The 19,959-nt window shown below is 36.6% G+C and overlaps 1 protein-coding gene across 5 annotated transcripts in view; it reads right to left on the bottom strand.

Moving 5' to 3' along the window:
- Positions 1–19,959, bottom strand: part of Nlgn1 (neuroligin 1) — an 872,651-nt gene that overhangs the window by 467,733 nt on the left and 384,959 nt on the right. For all 5 annotated transcript variants that reach the window (XM_057756955.1, XM_057756953.1, XM_057756957.1 and 2 more), the window contains one exon: positions 4,749–4,901. In XM_057756955.1, coding sequence (XP_057612938.1) covers positions 4,749–4,901 — 153 coding nt within the window. The remainder of the gene's footprint in view (positions 1–4,748; positions 4,902–19,959) is intronic.

The following is a 19,959-nucleotide window of genomic DNA, read 5'->3' as shown; positions in this document are numbered from 1 at the left end:
ACTGGTACACTCAGCATCGACCAGCCTGGGAGGTGTGTTCACTAGTACATTCAGAAATGATCAGCCAGGGATGTGTGTGCACTGGTACACTCAGGATCGACCAGCCTAGGAGTGTGAGCAATGGTACAATGAGGATTGACCATCCTGGGAGGTGTGTTCAATGGTACAACCAGGACTGACCAGCCTGGGAGGTGTGCGCACTGGTACAATCAGCATCGACCAGTCTGGGAGGTGTGCACACTGGTACAATAGTTGCATGAATTTCAAGAAAATAAAAGCTACTTTGCTACTGAATTTAAGATCTACTACACGAGCCAAAATCCTTATCTAGCAACATTTTGTTGTTGTTTTAGAACTTATAGCTGGGAAGTTCCTAAATCATAGGCGAGAAACTACTGCTATTATGATGCTAATCATACATAGTAAACAACTCTGAGTCGTTGTCATTGCACCCATAGACTATTCATCTCGACATTAATCTGAGATAGCCCTTTTTGTAGCTGATGGCAGCTCACAACTGACCACAGTTCGGTGAATAAAAGTGTAGAATGCTCAGACCTAAAGGGAACATATATATACCAAATACAGCCTCTCTCATGTCTCAGGGATCATTACAGGAGAAGGGGGCATAAAACATGTAAGATCCTGGGCTGATGAATGACTCCAAGGGAAGATTTTCTTCTGGATTCAGCAGGGTAGCTATGCATATAAGTTCACAGCAGTCATGAGAACATAAATCCTGTACAAATCCTAACCATATCAAATCTCAGCATAGAGAGGGATAGAGCACACTATTTCACCACAAGACACCGAGCTATTGGCAACTGCTAGCTGTCAGGAGAGAGAGAGACAGCTTTCCCTAAGAGTCTACCACTTGCTAAGTCAACCACGCACAGCGGAAAACCACACATTCACTAACAGTTAGGTGACATAAATTAACTGATCTTGAGGCACTGACAAAGAAAAGACAGAAACAACAAGGAAAGGGTACAAGTTATATGGTTAGGAAAGGGGATTGAGTTTAGAAAGTGTTAGAGGTAGATCAATGCACTTTGTGTGTAAAAAGAAATAACAAAAATAAATATAAAAATTAATAATATTGGCTAGAATAAAGATGTGCACAACTACCTCTAGCAGGTCCTTATCAGACAAAGATAGCTTTTTCTACCAGAGGACAAATTTTACATTGACCTAATTTAAATACTATTGCATTGAACCATTCATTTTATACTAAAAGTAACATAAATTTATTGCAATTTTAAAATAGTTGAAACTCATTGAAATATTAAATTGCCTACTGTATTTTATATTTTGTGAGGTTTACAGATACATTACCATTTTAGTGTTTCCATTTTCAAAAATGTGAATGTACTGCATCTTTCACAGTGAACAACTTATTTCATCACAATTTTCAATTTTTGGCAATAAAAATACACATTTACCCAGGGTACAATCTAAATATTTTAAATAGATTATTTTCTCCTACAACAAAACATAACCAAAGCATTTTTCAAATAACCAAGTTAATAAATTTTAGTAACCATAAATTAAAATATTAAAATGCAACCCAGTAAAAATTATTATATACTCAATTCCAAGATCTATGGAATAGTGCTTTAAACAGCAGATGCTAAATGCAGCAGAAACACAGCCAGCTACATCACAACTGCAGGAGTACGAAACTGTGAGCAGGATCAAGCTCCCGTCTAGATGCTTATTGTCTGATACACGGTCCCCAGGAACTGACAGTTGATCTGAGACAGTGAGGGGAGAACCAGAGTTCTACCTCCTCCCTCTTGTTTGAATTGTCAACCTTACTGGCCGTTAATCTTGTCAGCACACAGCTGACTATCTCATTGGGAAAGGCTATCTGCAGTAGTCTTCAGTGAGAGTATGTGCCACTCTTCCAAGGACACCACAGAAGCTTCTTAGTTCAGGAAGTTATGCCAACCATGGACTCCCTGAATGGACTGACATGTTTAGTTTTTCTCCACGCTGCTCCTAATTGGTAACGCACAAAATACTTTTTCACACAAGACGATTTAATTCTAGAACCTTGGTTACCAGATAGTCGTATGAATTTTATACCTGAATCATTTTTACTTCACTACTAACCACAAAAAGAAAAAGCAAAACAAATATAATAAACTCAAAGTGGCGAAAACGTGCTCCAAACACAGGCTTGGCTGCCAATTGCCACAGATCAACAGAACTATAATTAGCCAGTTTTCACTGGTTTCCCAAATTCATCTTCACAACAAAACACCAGAATCAAAAGACAGCGTAGGACTTTCTCTGATATGAAATCAACTTTTTAAATCAAAATTTTAAACCTGATTTTCAGCATTTACCTCACAGCAAACTGGACCACCGTTCTTTTGGAACCCATGCCTAAGAATCCTTGGCTGACCTTGTTGTTAGATGAATATACACAACAAACACGCGAAATATTCAGTCCTCATTGTCATGGCTCAACACATGACTGTTGCTCTGGTTTAATGTGACGCTTGTGAGAAGGATGCCATAACACATACTCTGATAATTACTTCTGTTATCTCATTTTAATACAATCCCAACAGTTTTATTTTAAAATCCAACTGACTCTAGGATCAATACTTTAAAATATGCGTTCGAGCAGTGGTTCTCAGCCTTCCTGAGGCGGCAACTTTTTCACACAGCTCCTCATGGTGTGCTGACCGCAACCATACAATGATTTTGCTGCTACTTTTATGAAGCATTGTGTATTCCAGTGGTCTTAGGCCCGAAGAAAGGTTTATGTAAAGAAAGGGTTCGTGACCCTTGGGTTGAGAACCATTCCTTTACACAATTTCACCAACAAATTTTGATTATTTTTCATGTTAAGAGTTTAATAAAAAGCAGCCTCAGACTAAATATGATTACTGCTTACGGAATAAAAGAGCCAACTGAAGGCTGAACTTTGGGATTCAGACAGAGCAAACTAAACCTCGAAAGTCCCATCCTCCATGGCAGCAGTGCTGGCTCTGAGCCAGGCAGACAGTGAGATGAGTGAGTGTTTCCTTCCTTTAGCTGCTTGATCTGTTATGCTGAAACCCAACCACAATGTCGTTTCTTAAGACAAAATGTGACCGTGCATGGAGGATTCAAATCAGATCAATGTGAAGTCCTTACTAAAGACACAATAGGAGAGAAACAGAAAGCCTGGGGTAAAATTTCTATTAGCTTCATCACAAAGCTCATCATAGAGAGTTGTGCTGTGACACACTAATTGTCAGCCAAGACGCCGTATGCTGTAGCTACAAGCACGAACTCCACACTTGCAATTTCTTTTAGATTTTTCAGTCTACAAACATGTCACTATATGGGATTTTCAACAGGAGAAATTTGGAAAACAATGAGAATGATAGTTATTAAAATGAGTGAATTATAGAAATAGTATAAAATGTAAATACTACAAAATAAAAGTGGTGAGACATCAACAAAAACCGTCATCTGAAAATGTTTTGTAAGATACTTAGAGATAATTATGAACACTTCCTTCTTTGTCTTCTAATCTGCAGAGTTTTCAGTGGTCAGAAGCATTTTCTAATGCAACAAAATGATTCTAACTGAAGAATGCATAATTATACACCCTGGTCAGCAAAATGCCCCTGTGCACTGGGCTGCAGAACTAAACTCTACCTCCACTGATAAAATATGCCCATTATAGCATCATCCACTTGACTCCACCACATTGTCAAAATATCTAAGGAAGATGAGAAAGTAAAAAGCCCTTATTCTCAACATGGCAAAAACATATGTATGATATAAAATAGTATACAACTTAGCATTTCTCCTAAATTTAGAAAACAAAAATCAGGAGTAGATTATCCCTTTATCTACAGACAATGATTCTGAGTCTTGAAGTTGTGGTAAAAGTTTTAGAACAGCTAAGATTTAAAAGTGAAATATTTTGCAGATACATTTTATTTTCAATCAAGTTACATTAACATACCACAGATAACTTTGATTAAATACTATTTTCTTCATCATTGCCAATAATGTGACCTACTTCTTAAATTGGTAGAACAGCAAGCTATCTTTTTCAAACTTGACTATTAAATTAAGATATTTTATGAAGAGTAAAATTCCTCTATATTTTTATTCAAAATGAAGGGTCCTGGCTTAGACTCTTGTCTTCCATCTGGAAACAATGGAGCAGACTGAATTGACCTGACTGTCAGCTTAAGCAATGACTGTATGCTTTTTCAAATTAAGTCATTCAATAGAAATATACCAAGAGAAAATATTCTTAATCAATTTGGAATCGCAAATAAATAGAAGCAAGGAAACGCCTACATGACAATGGTAAACAGAAACTTCACCAAGTTAGTCCATATACGATTCTAGAAGGAAGTCTAAACCTGTATCTGAGAGCAACCTCAAGCATATTTTTAGCACTGCTCCACCAAAGAACAACAGAAGTAAATATTTGTCCAGACACTTGTTTTTTTTTCTCATTTTGAAGACTTTTGCCAGTGTCAGCTTTCATGCTTCTGTGGAGTCAAACCACGATGTACATCTAAACAATTAACGCCTCTATTACCTTTCTGCTGCAAATTTGAATCTTTCCCAAGTTGGCTGAACTTATTGTGTAAACATTTAATGAGCTCATAGAACCATTCAAAACTTTAGGTTCAAAAAAATTCCATCAGGAAGCAAAGAAGAAAGCAAAACAAAGCTATGACGTTCTTTATGATGCATGGTGAAAGACGCAAGAGATATCTTACCAAGTACCCCAAGCCGATAGTTGACTGTGATGACGATCACGTTGCCATAGCTTGCCAAGACACTCCCATCATATAGATTTCCGGTGCCTTCCATGTAAGAGCCACCATGGATGTACACCATCACTGGCTTGGGACCCCCACTATCCCGAATATCTGTAGAAACAAATAGTTGACTGTTATTCTTACCCCCAACAATACATACAATGAAACAGCACATTTTTATGATTTTAAATTGCTGCTTTTCTTAAAGTGTTTCTTAAGCAATTCTTATTAAGAGTTATTGTAGAAAACAGCAACAGGCACCCATTATTTTCTGCCTAAAACTTTGTTTCCAAGAGATGGGCATGGTATTCACAAACTATAAAGTAAGGACAGTGGTTCATTTCTATTTAGAGCCAAGGAATCTGCCCCTTCCCCTACTTACTATGGAGCTTTGTATCAAATACAACATGATTACATTAAGTCATTTGTGCTCTCATTTGTGAATATAATTATGCCATTATAATATTCATTTCAGAGTTTAATTTTACTGCTTAAATACTGTCAAACGATTGTTTAGACAGTAAAATTATGTGCATCTGAGCACCTGTTGTGATGCATTTATTTGAATATGTTTGTAGAAAAGCCACAGAGTTCACCTACCAAAGCAAGCATAGTGTTTGGGAGAAAAACAGGACAAACTTTTATTTGCACTACTCCCTGTAGCTGATGTGCTCTTCCTAGGCCCACTCTATTGCCATATTTTTCATTATGGATTACGATAAGGCCAAGAATGGAGAAATGTCGGGTGGCATTAATATGATTTTCTCCCATTCTCAATTTCATTTTATTTTGCTAAGATACACAGACAACAACTATGTGGTTTTCAACAAGAATGAGGAAGTACCATATAAAAAGTGATTTTATCAATATTAAAAATGTAGTAATTTCTTTTAAAAAGGTTAACCTGTGGTGTTGATTCAGTCTCAAACATTAAAATATCAACATATGACTATAAGTAAAAATTACTATTTAGAGCAAGTTGTGGCCCTTTCTTCTCATAAGTAACCTTATATGGAGTATGTTGTTGTATATTAATTTTATCACTGGCTTGAAAGTGTCATTTGAAGATATAGTTTAAGTTCTTTAAATGTTTTAATCAAACTAACTTTGCCTACAAGCTTTCAGTCATGATGTCAGCATTTAATGGAAGCATAAGATAGAAATCACAGGAAAGACTGGTGATGATTTGGGATCTGTTTGTCCTCCCCTAAAAAAGGAATGATCGATTTAAATGCCCCATGTCTCAACTATTTTTGACTGTGATAAATGATTTCTTTGACTGAAAACTCATTTTCAGATCAAAACTTGCAGTTTCTCTTGTTTATTCAGACTTCCACGTTGAGGAAGTGGCTCATGGCACATCTTAGAGTCTCCCCCACCTGTGTTTTTAGATAATGAACATGTGTTATTTTTTAATAGTCTTCATTTTTTATAGTTGAATTTTAGTTTAGCATAAAATTAATGGGCTCCATTTTGACATTTTTGTACACTAGCCATTACATTTGTTCTTGGGTGTCCCCTTAAGAAAGAGCAATTTAGAAGGACTAGCTGCCTGTCTGTGTGTGAGCATCCTTGCTTGCCTCGCAATGGATGTGCTTCCCGAGAAGATCCTGGGTTCGAGCAGGGAGAACAGCTTTCCATAGGAACTGTCTGCTAGGCATAGTCACCACATATGCCCTGCAGTTCTTTCACAGACAAAATCATTCTCTTTTATTTTAATTTTTTTAAAGCTTATTTTATGTGTATGTGGTGTGTTGCCTGCATGGATACATGCATTCCTAGTGCCGAACGTGCCAGAGAGAGTCCACGATCCTCTGGAGCTGGAGTACAGACAGTTGTGAGTCGCCATGTGGGCCACGCTATTAGTCGAACCCCGGTGCCACCACTGAGCCAACTTTCCAGCCCATGCTCCCTCTCATATCAAGATTCAGGGGACTGTGGAGGTGTTAGATGGAAACGGGAAGGGATCCCTTCAAAGATGATTAAACTACACACCTAAAAGGCCTGCTTGCTGCATACAATTTTAGCTTCTTATTTTTTCTTGTATGGTTGGCATTGAAGAAGCAATAATAAATTATTAAACTGAAATCATTAGCCGAGCTGTTCGCAGCAGACACTGTACTCTGCTAATTGTATGCTTGGAGGTAGCGCAGAGGGAGGCTGTTTCAGAATTCTCCTTTAATTAAAATTACATAGAATTACAAAGCCCCCACTGTGAACAGTAATGAAGTCTTGGCAGAGCCATTCTGTTCACCTGGAAGACAATACTAGCACACATGGGAAGACTATTCCGCACCTTGCGGCAGACCCACATGGGCAATGTCTCAAAGGACAATCCTGTCTGAAGAATCTAGGGTCTGTGCCCAGGCAAGTTCTTCTCTCTTCTCTCCTCTTCTCTCTTCTCTCCTCTTCTCTCTTCTCTCCTCTTCTCTCTTCTCTCCTCTTCTCTCTTCTCTCCTCTTGTCTCTTCTCTCCTCTTCTCTCTTCTCTCTTCTCTCTCTCTCTCTCTCTCTCTCTCTCTCTCTCTCTCCCTTGAAATTTATGCATAAAAGAATAACAGATATTTGGGTAAATTATTTCTAATTCAATTTTTCAAACTTTTCAAATCTTTTGGTCTTGCCTAAGAAGTTTGAATATTGAGCTCTTCCTTGTAAAAATGTCAATCAAATTATAATGCTATGTACGAATTTTTTCTTTTGAAGTGATTCTGGACTTAAATACTATAATGTGTGTTGATAACTAAAATTTCTGAATGTAAATTAATTTACTATTTGGAAACTTTTGTAACACATTGGAATCCTCCAACATAAAATAACTGGAAGTCGTTGTTAGTGGCCTATTTTTTATACGAGTGACACATTTTCCTTTGTTTGCTTAATCTCTAAGTCTTTTTGTTGTTAATAAAAAGCAGTTAAAATCGTAACTATTTAGTTTGTTTTTTAAAACAGACCAGGATATTAATAAACGGAATTGATATATCAGATACCATAATATTGATTGCTATCTGATCACATTTTGACAGTATCTCTGTTTTATCTTCAGTTCCTGTACTAGAAGTTTATCAGTAGTTAATATTGAATGGTTTAGAGCCACAGTACATTTAAACCTCTATTATTTCATTTTCTAAATAAAAATGAAATACAGGAACTTTATGCTTTATCTACACTTTTTTGTTTTGAATAAATAGCTAGCTCAGACTTTACTAAAATTGGCATTTCGTGGGCTCTTAAAACACCAGCTTAGTTCTAATCAAAATGTAATTTTCACAAGCGTATTTATAATTCTTTTGCTTGTTTTAGGCCTTGTTAAACACATGGAGATTGAAAGGCGTGGAATAGTAAAGAAAATCCTATGATGAGGATCATTTTCCTATAAAGTGTTAAGAAAGAACTCTAAGTTTTTAAGGTTAATGAAATAATACATTTGGAATATTAACCTTTAGCCTTAGTAACTATGGCATCCTATTTACAAATATTTTAGGCCAAAGTAGAAAATGTCAACATCATAAGAGAGTCTGTGCTTGGCGAGTGTGACTCGGCATCACAGGCCCTTTCAATGGCCAGTGATCAACTGGTAGGCAAATTCTTTAAATGTGTGTTTTGTTGCTTTTTTAAGGACCGTGGACTGGGTAATTGTCCGTATTTTAGAGGTTTTGGAGATTTAATAGTTTCTAACTTGTGAAGCATTGCTGTAATTAAATTTTTGTCTGAGACATACAAAGAGACACTTGAAAACATGTCCATGCCTTTCACTCACTTTTATGGGTGCCAGATAGCTTTCAGAACTTCTAATGCAACATAGAAAGTGTAGCTTAATCTGTTCTTGTTAAACAAAACAAACATTTGTTTACAAAATAAATGAGAATCTAAAGATCAATGTTTAGAGAACTTGAATCTCTATGGAGATAATAAAATTGTCTAAATGTTAAAATGATAGTATTGGGATATTCTTGGCACAATTAAATATATCTCTGTAATCTTGTAAGTTCCTAGACTATGTTGAGAGAAATGTTGAATACTGTTTTGAAACATTTTTATGACTTCAGATTAGGCTATAAGACACATACTTCTTTTGATTATTATAAATCATAAATTAAAAATGATGTGATTGTGTTTGGTCTAGAGATGACTGCAGCTGGGGACTGAGAAGTCACAGTCTATAATGCAGAGAAATCTGCAGTGCATCTAAGGAAATAAAGGACAAAGGGCAGTGAATGTCAAAAGGGAGCTCAGAGTGCAGTGGCTGAGACAAGCCAGGGAAGCAGGGGTCACAGGAAAACAGTGGAGAATGGTCATAGAACCTGGATCCAGCATGGGAGAGAAGCCTTACTCCAGTGACTTTTCATCCTTTGCTCTGTGCCCAGTGATGCCAAGTCAACATTCGCCACAATCCAAACTGCTTATTAGATTATTTTGATTTGCATTGCATCTACAAAATAATTCTAAGAGCACTGAAGGGGAGATCATCAGACCTTCTGCACGTTTTCTCATGGGGTATCTGAATTATCTTTCTTGCTTTGAAGTAATCACCCAACGCAACAGAGGAGTGGATTGCAATGGAACCGAGTGCTGGAAAAGCACACAGCTTCCAACATTTAGAAGAGAAGTGTTCCTCAACTTGGTAGCCCTGGTAAACGGCTTCCCGTGCCTTGAGTGAGACCTGACATTTTAACCAGTGCTTATGCTAGTTTTAATAATGAACTATAAATGGTAAAAGGGATTCAAAGGTGATCTGTAAACTAGATATAGCTGCTACAGGGCTTAACTCACTACCAATACTCAAAGGTACCTACTCTAAGCTATCGTTCTTAATGGAAAAAATAACCTGATTGTTTCAACACCTGAAAAATTTTAAACTAGAGTAATGATTTATTCTAGTTTTGAGACTATATTACTAAATTTTGGACTTTACAAAATGCAGGTCTCTATACTATGTATCAGATTTTAGATTTTTAGGAAATTTTATATATTTTACAATTCCCTAAAGCATAATCTTAGAACACTACCCATGTCCTACAATAACCTAGAAATATTCTGAATCTTTGAGTATATCTGACAGCATAAGTTTATACTTTAACTATTTAGCACTGGAAATTATGTGTCTTGGGCAGTGATATCTAACTACTTAATATTAATAGTAGTGATTAGCTTGTGTTTAATGCCTACTTCTACATTGGGATCCATGGTAAATAAATAAATAAATAAATAAATAAATAAATAAATAATCAAATAGTAATAACTACACTGTAGCCACAATTCTTTTTTAATTATTTATTGTGTGTGTGTGTGTGTGTATGTCCAACCACACACCCAGGAAATTTGAGGGGATGGGGAACGAGACCTCTTGTTGCTGGAATAACCGAGTTTGTGAGCTCCGTCGGTAAGTGCTGGGTTTTGTACTTTGCACCTCCAATAAAGCAGCGAGTTGGACTGAATGGGATTGGCCCCCATAGGCTTACATATTTTCACATTTCCTTCCAGTTAAAGGGCTATCTAGGAAGGATTAGGACATATCGGCCTTGTTGGAGTTGTGGCATGGGGGTGGGCTTTGAGGACTTATAATCCCAGGCCAGGGTCAGTGTCTGTCTGTCTCTGTCTGCTGCCATTGATCCAGATAGAGAACTCTCATCCACTTCTCTTGCATCCTGCCTGCTTCCCACCATGATAATAGACTAAGTCTCTGAAACTGTAAGCAAGCCACCAAATAAATGCTCTTTGTAAAAGTTGCCTTAGCTGTTGTGTTTCTTCCCAGTAATAGAACACTAAGATAATTAATATGTACTCTTAAGTTCTGAGACATCTTTCCAGCCCATTAATAATCCTTAAATGTTATAAAATACAAATCTGAAGATACAACAATTAAGCTTTCTATATGTTACCCCTAACATTTAAATTTCTATTGTAGAAGAGTTTGTTGAATATGTATCAAAAAATTTAAAATAAATGGATTCAAATTGTTTATGAAGGTGATTTAGTCATAGATTTCTTCAACTTTTGAGGGTAGTAGTTCTGCTGACCTGGGAACAGGTAATTTTATTTCAGAAATTCCTTCCTACATTCTTATATTTTTGAGATCTAAAGGCTTGAGGGAAAATGTAAAATTGTACATTGTATTAATCGCCTCTCTAAAACTTATAATTAGTGTAACATGCAAATCAAAAATCAAACAAAATGCACATTAAAAATAAAATCCTGAATAGAAAGAAGATGGGCTAAATTAAGCAGTAGTCTCTCTAGAAACATAGTTAAATATCAGGTAGAAAAACATACTTCAAGAGAGGTAGCAGGTGCTTAGATTTACCAATTGATCAAAACTGAATGCTGTAAGAATAAAGAAAAAAGAATTCCCCTATTAATGAAGTAGAAAATCTTTCATTATATGAGGATGATGATACTTTGAATGTTAGAAAATTTTATTTCATATTATTAGATTATATAAAATATATTCCCCTTTTGAAATGAAAAGACATACCTGTAATCTTGGTTTTTAAATGAAAAAATATATCTGTAATCCTGTATCTGAAATACCTATTAAATTTATTAAAATATTTACAAGGTGTATTTTTAGTTCATAATAATATATGACTGCACATCTGTGTTTGGGTGTGAATGTGTATGAGTTCAGGTGCCCAGGGTGGCCAGAGGAGAACACAGAACACTGAGTTACACCTCACATGGGTGCTGGGAACTGAACTTGGGTCCTGTAAGAGGACAGACAGTTATTCACCCGTGAACATGTGTCCAGAATCATGAATCAACACTAAGGGACCAGGGGCTATGTGTTTGCCCTTTATTACTCGCCTAACAGTTGTGGTGCCTGTGGTGTTTATGTAATACCATTTAACTGATGTGATATTTAAGAATATCAACACAAAACAGGATTTTTAAAAAAACCTAAATCACATTGCTCAAGAAACACTTTGTATCAGCGCCCCTCTCCTTTAGTAGAGCAAGGAGTACTTTTGAAAAGGGAAGAAAAATGTAAAAATGATATACAGTCAAACTGACCAAAATATTTCCAGAGATTAGAGCACATGCAATGGGCACAGGGACTACATGTTAGATTGTTAGTTCAAGAAATGTGGCGGTTCGTCAAAACAGGGATGGAACATATCAAAAGTCAGCTCAAGAAAACCAAAAAGGAAAAAAATGCCCCTCTTTCTAAAACATCTTAATGGTTGGCATCAAAATGTAAAATGTAGCAATCACTTTAAAAAAATTTAAAATGCATATTCATATGTAACAACAAGCAAGAAGACAAAACACATCAAAAACAAGAATTAAAAAAAGAACTCTTCAAGAAAAGACAAGAAGTAAAAAAATAAAAAGGAGTGGGGAAAGTGATTGGAACCCTGGTCATGCAAATAGATTTGGTGGGGGAAAAATACCTTCATCTTCAGCACCGTCATTATCACCTAAATCATCTGTCTGTTTCTTTGTAAGGGGACCTAGGATTGAGAACGGAGAAATGGAGGGAAAAAAAAAGACAATTCAAGAATAAACAAGATTGAGGGGGAAAAATAAATGTAAATATTAAAATTATCAAGAATATTTCAAAAAAAGAGTGGGGACGTGGTTATATCACAGTTGATTAATTTTTTAAGAAAAAATTCCCCTGCCCCAGAATATCTCATTGATTTGGTTTCTGAACGTTTTCATCATTCAAAATATACTATGACTTAGTATTTGAGTCATAGGCCAAGGGAATGATTTCTGTAAAAAATACCACTGCATATAAAAAGTAAACAGTTTAATTAGTTGAATATACTTAATCTATTCAATGTCCTGTCTAATCAAAATCTGTGACAGTTATAAAGATATAGCAGGTCAGACTATTCTTTAACTTGGGACCAGAGAATAACTCTAGAAAAAATAAAAGACAGAAACTTTTTGTAAGTTGTTCTTTTTCTGCTTTTTAAAAATTGTCTTCGTATGTTCATTATCACTTGTATTTTACACATTTTTAATTTATACATTTAAAAAAACTGTGACTTTTTAAAATTACTTGTCATGACACAAGTACTCCCCCGTGTGTTTTAATTTAAATGTTAGTTGTGGATTTAGGGCAATTGTCACATGCATAAATATATCAACAAATAATTTTGTTACTTAACAGAGAAAAGTACCATTAGTAGAAGTCATGTTTAGCTATGGAATTAGTTGAAGAGTCAGGAATAATACTTCAAAATCAACTTTATGAAACAATGGGATCATGCCATTGTGCAATTTCATGTCCAGTATACTTATTTATAATAAGATCGTGTTTTAGAAGAATGACTGTAGAAAACACTGTGAACATTTAATACATGTTTTTATTATCCCTAACAGTGTTAATCTGTTAGCAGAAATGAACACACCAAAGGGGGAAGTCAAAGGCCACATGAAAGTAATTTTAAGTGTCACACAATTGACATACTCAGCACACAAATAGCAAGTCAAGCCCCAGAATACCTTTCTATTTTCACAACCATTTCATTTGTATGACATTTCATAATCTTCATGCAAAGCAGTCACTACAAACACAGTACACTCTGTATAAAAAAGACAGCCAGCAATAATCAAAAGAATTTTGTCATGCATAATGTAAGAGTCTTAGAAAACAGTGTGAAGGAATGGACAGTCATGGCTTGATTCCAACCACGTGAATCACAGAGCAAGCAATAACTATAAGCATACAGCACAGGAAAGCATTGATAAACATTTGAGAGAGATTTGTCCACCTTTTCAGAAAGGACTTTTCATTATGTTTGCAATTTAAAGCAAAACCTATCATAACGTCCCTCAAAGAATAGAAAACACCAAACCAAGAACAGAAGGGAAAAATAAGATACAACAAGATTTTATTTTTTCAGGTCAGAGAAATACTACTGCAAATGTCAGTCTCTGGTGAGGATCTAAACTCTGGAAAACTAAAAACTGGTGATATAAAGATATTTCAACTACAAGGTCATGGTTTTAAGGTCATTCAAAATAAAGACAAGAAACTGCAAAAAAACAATATGACTGTGCTTTAATAAACACATCTGTAAATATCATTCTATTGAAAAAAAACCTAGATAAGTAAGAGTCCATGCTAATTGTTTCTCAGTGGTAAGTTAACAGATATCCATACGTAATAAGATCTTGTTCAAATGCAAAAAAGCACAAAGGGTTATCTGACACTTATTAACTTAATAATCAGTTCTTTAAAATACAAATATTTTTAAATTCTTTATATTAAAATTTTAGAATTGGAACATTTGAAACATTTCCAATTCAAAATATGCTTTAAATATTAAAATAATATTTATCTTCTTAAATATCACCATAGAACCTTCATTCAGCAACTGATGAAAACAGAGGCTGAGACAAGCTTCAGAGCACTGGAATGAACTTCCAATGTCCAGCTGAAGAGTTGGAGGAATGAGAATATGAGCGATGAGGTCAAGACCATGATGGTTGCAACTATTGAAACAGTTTACCTGAGCTAATGGGAGTTCACCAACTCCAGCCAGACTGAGAATGAACAAATATAGGACCAAACTATCTGAATGTGTGTGACAGTTGTATGGCTGGATTTATCCCTACTGCTTGTACTGGCTTTTTGGGAACCTGTTCTCTTTGGATGGATACTTTGCTTAGCCTAGATATACTAGGTAGGGCCTTGGACCTTCTGCAAAGCAGTCAGCCTTACCCTCTCTGAGGAGTGGATGGGAGGTGAGGTGGGGAAATAGGCAGAGGGAATGGGAGGAGGGAAGAGAGTTGGAACTGGGGTTGGTATATAATGAAAAAAGATAGTTTGTTTACTTTCTTAAAAAAATAAAAATAAAATAAATAAAAAATACTTTTCACATTTCTGTTTACTAAGATGATATTATATATATATATATATATATATATATATATATATATATATATATATACACATACACATACATATGACTTACTTATTGGCTAGCAACCAACACAAACTGAGAACAATGTTACTTACTGCTTATAAATCTCTGTCAACTTTCCAGTTTCCCCTAAATTACTCAATTTTCTTAATTCTTGAGTTTCAAAAAATTAATAAAATCAGCTCCCTTTTTACTGACTCATTAGTCTGATAATATTTGAGGGGAAATTTAAATCCTGTCACTTTGAGATTACTCCTCTTATCTTGAGCAGGCTCTGTGCTAATCTTTCCCTTAGACAATTTGAATGAAAACACATTGGGGTATCTAATGCAACTTCTACAGTCTATATTGAAAACCATTTAGGTTAGACAGCTCCTGAGTTAACAATTTCATATGCCTTGCTTGCAGACAGGTTCCCTCAGGAGGCTGAGTGAGATGCAACAGTCAGAGAGTGTTGTTAAACAGTTTCTTCCACCGCCTTGCATGTGAGGATTAATTCGCCATTGCTATGTAGTTAAGTAGAGAAGTCATGAAAATCATTTTAGGTGGAGGTTGGAGAAGGTTTAAGGCTAGAATGCTTAACTGAGTTTTTTCTGTAAGTTGCTGAGCTATCCTTTCCGTCCTCAGGAAGCTGTGTGCCTCTTAATAGAGGACACTGTTTACATACCTACATACTACAGTCAACCTGAGTACCGCAATCAGACATAGATACTTACTCAGTATCATAAATAATTGAAAACAGCATCAGAGGAAGATGAAGTTGAATTATGTCAACTAAATTCTTATTTTTAATATATTAAATAATACCATTTTATTATGTTATCAAATTGTTACTCCAGTACAGGTTATATGTGTTTTAATGAGCTGAACATAATGGTACTTTCTTATCCTCAAAATTTTCTATCTAATGTTTTTCTAAAGTTTAAAAGTAACAGTTCAAAACTGTCAAAATAAAACAGATTTCATTCAGATCTCTGCCTAAAGATACTGAGAACAAAGTAATCGGATCCAATAGAGAGCTCAACTGATTGGTTTCTTTAAGGAGACTTGAATGGAGAAAAACGCAGCCTGGGGTTCACAGTGGCTCTCCACATGATTTTAAAGGTCCCTAAACCAGTGTTAGAAGCCAGCATCCACTGCCTATCAGCAACTCTGGTTCTTGTTTCCTTATCCTAAAGTATCAGAACTTATATACTCATTGATTTTTAATTTTTTTAACAGAAAGATTATATTGTAAACACATGAGTGTCCTTGTGACAGGTGGGCTTTCACCCTTCAAAGAACATGCATTCCTAAAAAGTTTAGCATCCTGATTTCCCCAGGGTACATTTCTACCCTTTGAAAGGAATCAGAGTCACTAACAACATTCTAAGCACACCTTATGCTTCTTTCCAACAGTAAGCAGGGCAACCTCAGCCTCAGCAGCTTTAAACAGCCATCTCAAAGCATCAACTATAAAGCAAATGCTACCACTCCAGCCTGTGTGTAGAAGTGATTTATTTTACCTTGAAACTCACTGGGTCTCTACTCCCAGAGGAATGCACACATAACTCTCATTAGAGTTAATAGGAAAGTAGACCTCATGTCATTTTGAAAGGGAGTAAGAGTAATTACTGTATTTTATATCTCCTATAGGCAATAAATAGATTCAGAGGGAAAGCAACAGCACTTAAACTAGCTACAGTGAACACCCAACCATGAACTTCAAACTCATTTAATTTCAAGAGTTCTTTTGTGATTTCCATAAATACAACTAAAGTCCTAGCCCGTGTGGAGGGCAAGCAATGCATTCTCACATTTTGGAATCTGACCACGGATGCCTTTTATTTTTTAAAGAGGAATAAAAATATCAGCATTTCTGCATAGTTAACTGGAGAATAATTATGAGCTCTGAAATAATTACCATCCACCCATATTAATGTTGCTTTTTATCATTCTCTTTGATGAAGGGCTAATACACTTTGGTTCTCAAATACATTAGAACTGATTATAAATTCCTTCATTATAGCTTCAATTCATCTGAAATTAGCCAGACTTTGAGTCACACAGATTGACATAGGCAGGTAGGCTGGCGGTATTATTCTATTCGTGGTGGCTGCCTTAGAAGGTTGGCCATGAGAAAGGCCTCTCTCCAGGGAGGGGTCTCTGGAGTTCTGAGGTTTATTTACAGTTCCAAGCCCCTTCAGGTCACAGAATGACAAAGAGAAGGCTAATGACCTTGCTGTCTTGCCTCACCCTCTTGACCCTGGAGCCTTTAATATAAACTGACTATGAATAATTTTTATGGCCATGTACACAGAATGAAAGCATTTAAGGGCGCTGACAGTGTTCTTTAACCATGAGACAAAAGCCAGTAAATAGGAGTTGGATCAAGTTTTTGAAAAATCTGTGTGTTCCATAGGAAAAACTATGCTAGAACTTATGAGCAGCAGAGTTTATTATTCAACATTTTTTTCATGTATCAAACTGATAATCACTAAAGCATAACTTGTGTAAACTAGTATCATTCTAGTGGTTGTTAGGTTTTAGGCTCCTGCACTGACCTGCTCTGAGGTCCCCACAGACAGGTCCTCAGCTGTGGTTACTAAAACACCTCCTGTGTATGTTTGGTGTGTTCCCTTTAGAAAATGGGCCTTGCCCACCTCTCTGCTTGCGGCAGCCTCTCTGCCTCTCTCTTCTTTTCTGCTGCCCCTGTTCCCAGAAGTGGGTGTCACCTCTCCCCTCCCTCCTTTTTCCGTTCCCTTTTCTCTAATAAAATAACCTCTCTATGTGAGCTCTGTTGCATGGCTTCTTTCTCTTGCGCCATTTTTTCTAATCTAAACTACATTAGTTCCCCAACTGGGAAAGGCACTTCCTCTTGTCTACTGGCAGTTTGATGCATGCCAGGTCTCTGAAACAGGGTCCTTATACAATAGCCTCGCTTCTCTAACTAAGGAATCTCTGGGCCTCTCTATCTAACACGGGCAGGATTGGTGAGCCTCTTTTTTCTGGCCATTACACATGAGTAAGGCTTCTTTCTCATCTCCTGGTCCCCAAAATCCCTCAGACCTAGACCCTTGCCCCTGCCCTTTAGGAGACAACAGGGTGCCTTCCTCCTCTCTCAGACAAAACATCCTTCAGGGTCAGCCCTTGAGGCCCCTGCCTTCACTGGGTGGCTCATGCCTTTCTTGTCTGAGACCTAAGTGTTCGTCCTTCAGGCTCAGCCCTTGGACCTTCCTGTCTTGTCTTTTGGACTCATATTCTTCCTTTGAGCCTTGTGCCCTGGCTCTTTTTTTTTTTTTTTAATTTCTTGCTGATGAGAAATGACATGGCTTGAGCCATTATCATTAGATCCTTGCTTGATAAAGCTGTTGGATCTCAATTTGTCCCCCAGTCGAGGTAATGGCGAGGTGGTAGCCGCTTACTGGCACTTTGTATTTCACCTGACCTTTGCAACTTTTGCCAGTGATCTGATAGTTGGAAGTGTGTACCATACAACCCCAAGCTTTTCTGTTCTTTCTCCTTGTTTCTAATTGGCTTTTTATATTTACATACCTCTGGTGCGGGACAATTCTGTATTCTGTCAATTGTGTTTTAAATAACATAAACATGAAGGAGGACTGTTGACATTCAGGCATTTGTACTAGCCTGCCCTTGAGATCCTGACAGTCTACATCCTCAGTCCTCAGCAGCTGCTACTGAGAGCACCTTCTGCATGTTTGCTATGTTGCCTTTTCAAAGGTGGGTCTTGACACCTCCAGTCTCTCTCTCTCTCTCTCTCTCTCTCTCTCTCTCTCTCTCTCTCTCTCTCTCTCTCTCTCTCTCTCTCTCTCCCGCTGCTCCTGTCCCCAGAGGCCAGTCTCTCTTCTCCCCTAGCTCATTTTTCTGTTCCCCTTTCTCCTAATTAAAAAAATCGCCCCACATGAGTTCTGTTGAAAGGCATCTTTCTCTGTCTCGTTGCCGTTTCTAAATCACAACAGTGATGACTACTGCAAGTCCTACTAATTCATATCTCTATACTGATTGAACAAAAGTTATTGCATGTCTTAAGTAGTTCATTATTTATGACTAGACATAAAGAAATTATAGTTGAAAAAAAATTTCCTTCCTGGAAAAACTTTAAAGACAGTCAAAATTTGTGAACAAATCCCTAAATATACATTATACTAAAATAAAAATGCATTATAAATCAGTGTGATGGGTTACTAAAAGCAAATTTTGAAATAATTTATAATCTCAGAAGAGTCTAAATATGTGCAGTTCTGGCATGTGACAGTTTCTTGGTGAGCTGCCTGTTGGTTACTAGCTCATATATGTATATTTGGAAGAGACCATGTTCCTCCTCCTAAAGGCAGTAGGCATGCTCTATGTTTATCTTTGTGTTGGCAGAAAACACCTACAAGAACACAGAATATATTTTCCTCAGGAGTTCTTCAGAGTTATAGAACAACTTACAATGCAGCTTTTGGGAGGAGTGAATCTGTTGTCCAAAATCAGGAAACAAAAAAAGAATTTTTTCCTAACCTAGAATATTGACATAGAAAAATCTTTGTTTATTAGAAAACCACCAGCTTTTTGTAAAAGTACCTGATTACAATACTTTGAAGTTCAAAAAATAGCAGATTCTTTCTGGAATTAATAGGATCTAGCAGATAAATCCATATTAAAGCAAGCAAACAAACAAACTGAGCTCACCTTACATTGAGGATCACCAAGTTTGCATAATGCTTTTCTTTAATATTGTATTTGCTTACTTTAAAGGGAAGCTGTATTATGTAATAATGCCAAAACAGCATTCCTTTCCCCTCTAGCCTGCTTCTCTGTCCTGAATAAAACACTAGCACTTTGTGATGGCTCATTCACCATTTTCCCAACTTTCCATATACCATCTAGAGATCCTCCTGTGGTAGGCATGGAGGAGGACACAGGTGTTAACATGAGTTAAGGCGCCGGAGGTTCCAGAAGCCTTGAGATATCTCGGTAATGACACATTTATGATGGTAGCAGTCATTTGGCCACTCAGGCAAGGCCCTAGCATTCACTCAGCCATCCATTCATTCAACTTGTTCTGCTATGTGCTCAGAAGTTGTGGTGCATAAAGGAAGCTATACGGCTTTTCTGGAAAGAGCAAAATCTTGTAGGAAAAGCGATAAACCAGCCATCACATACAGATAAGTTTACAAATGAGAACACATGTCAACAAAGAACACCTTGGGGTTCTGAGAAGTTATTTCTTCAGGGTTACCTGATAATCTATAGGGTCCTCATTGACTAAATGAGGAATAGGAGAAGACATCAACAGGGAGAAAGTTTGGG

This window comes from Chionomys nivalis, chromosome 24 (genome assembly GCF_950005125.1).
Source record: "Chionomys nivalis chromosome 24, mChiNiv1.1, whole genome shotgun sequence".
In the NCBI taxonomy this organism is placed as follows: Eukaryota; Metazoa; Chordata; class Mammalia; order Rodentia; family Cricetidae; genus Chionomys; species Chionomys nivalis.
Note: the sequence above shows the minus strand (reverse complement) of the source record. Positions and strands in the feature narration are given on the sequence as shown.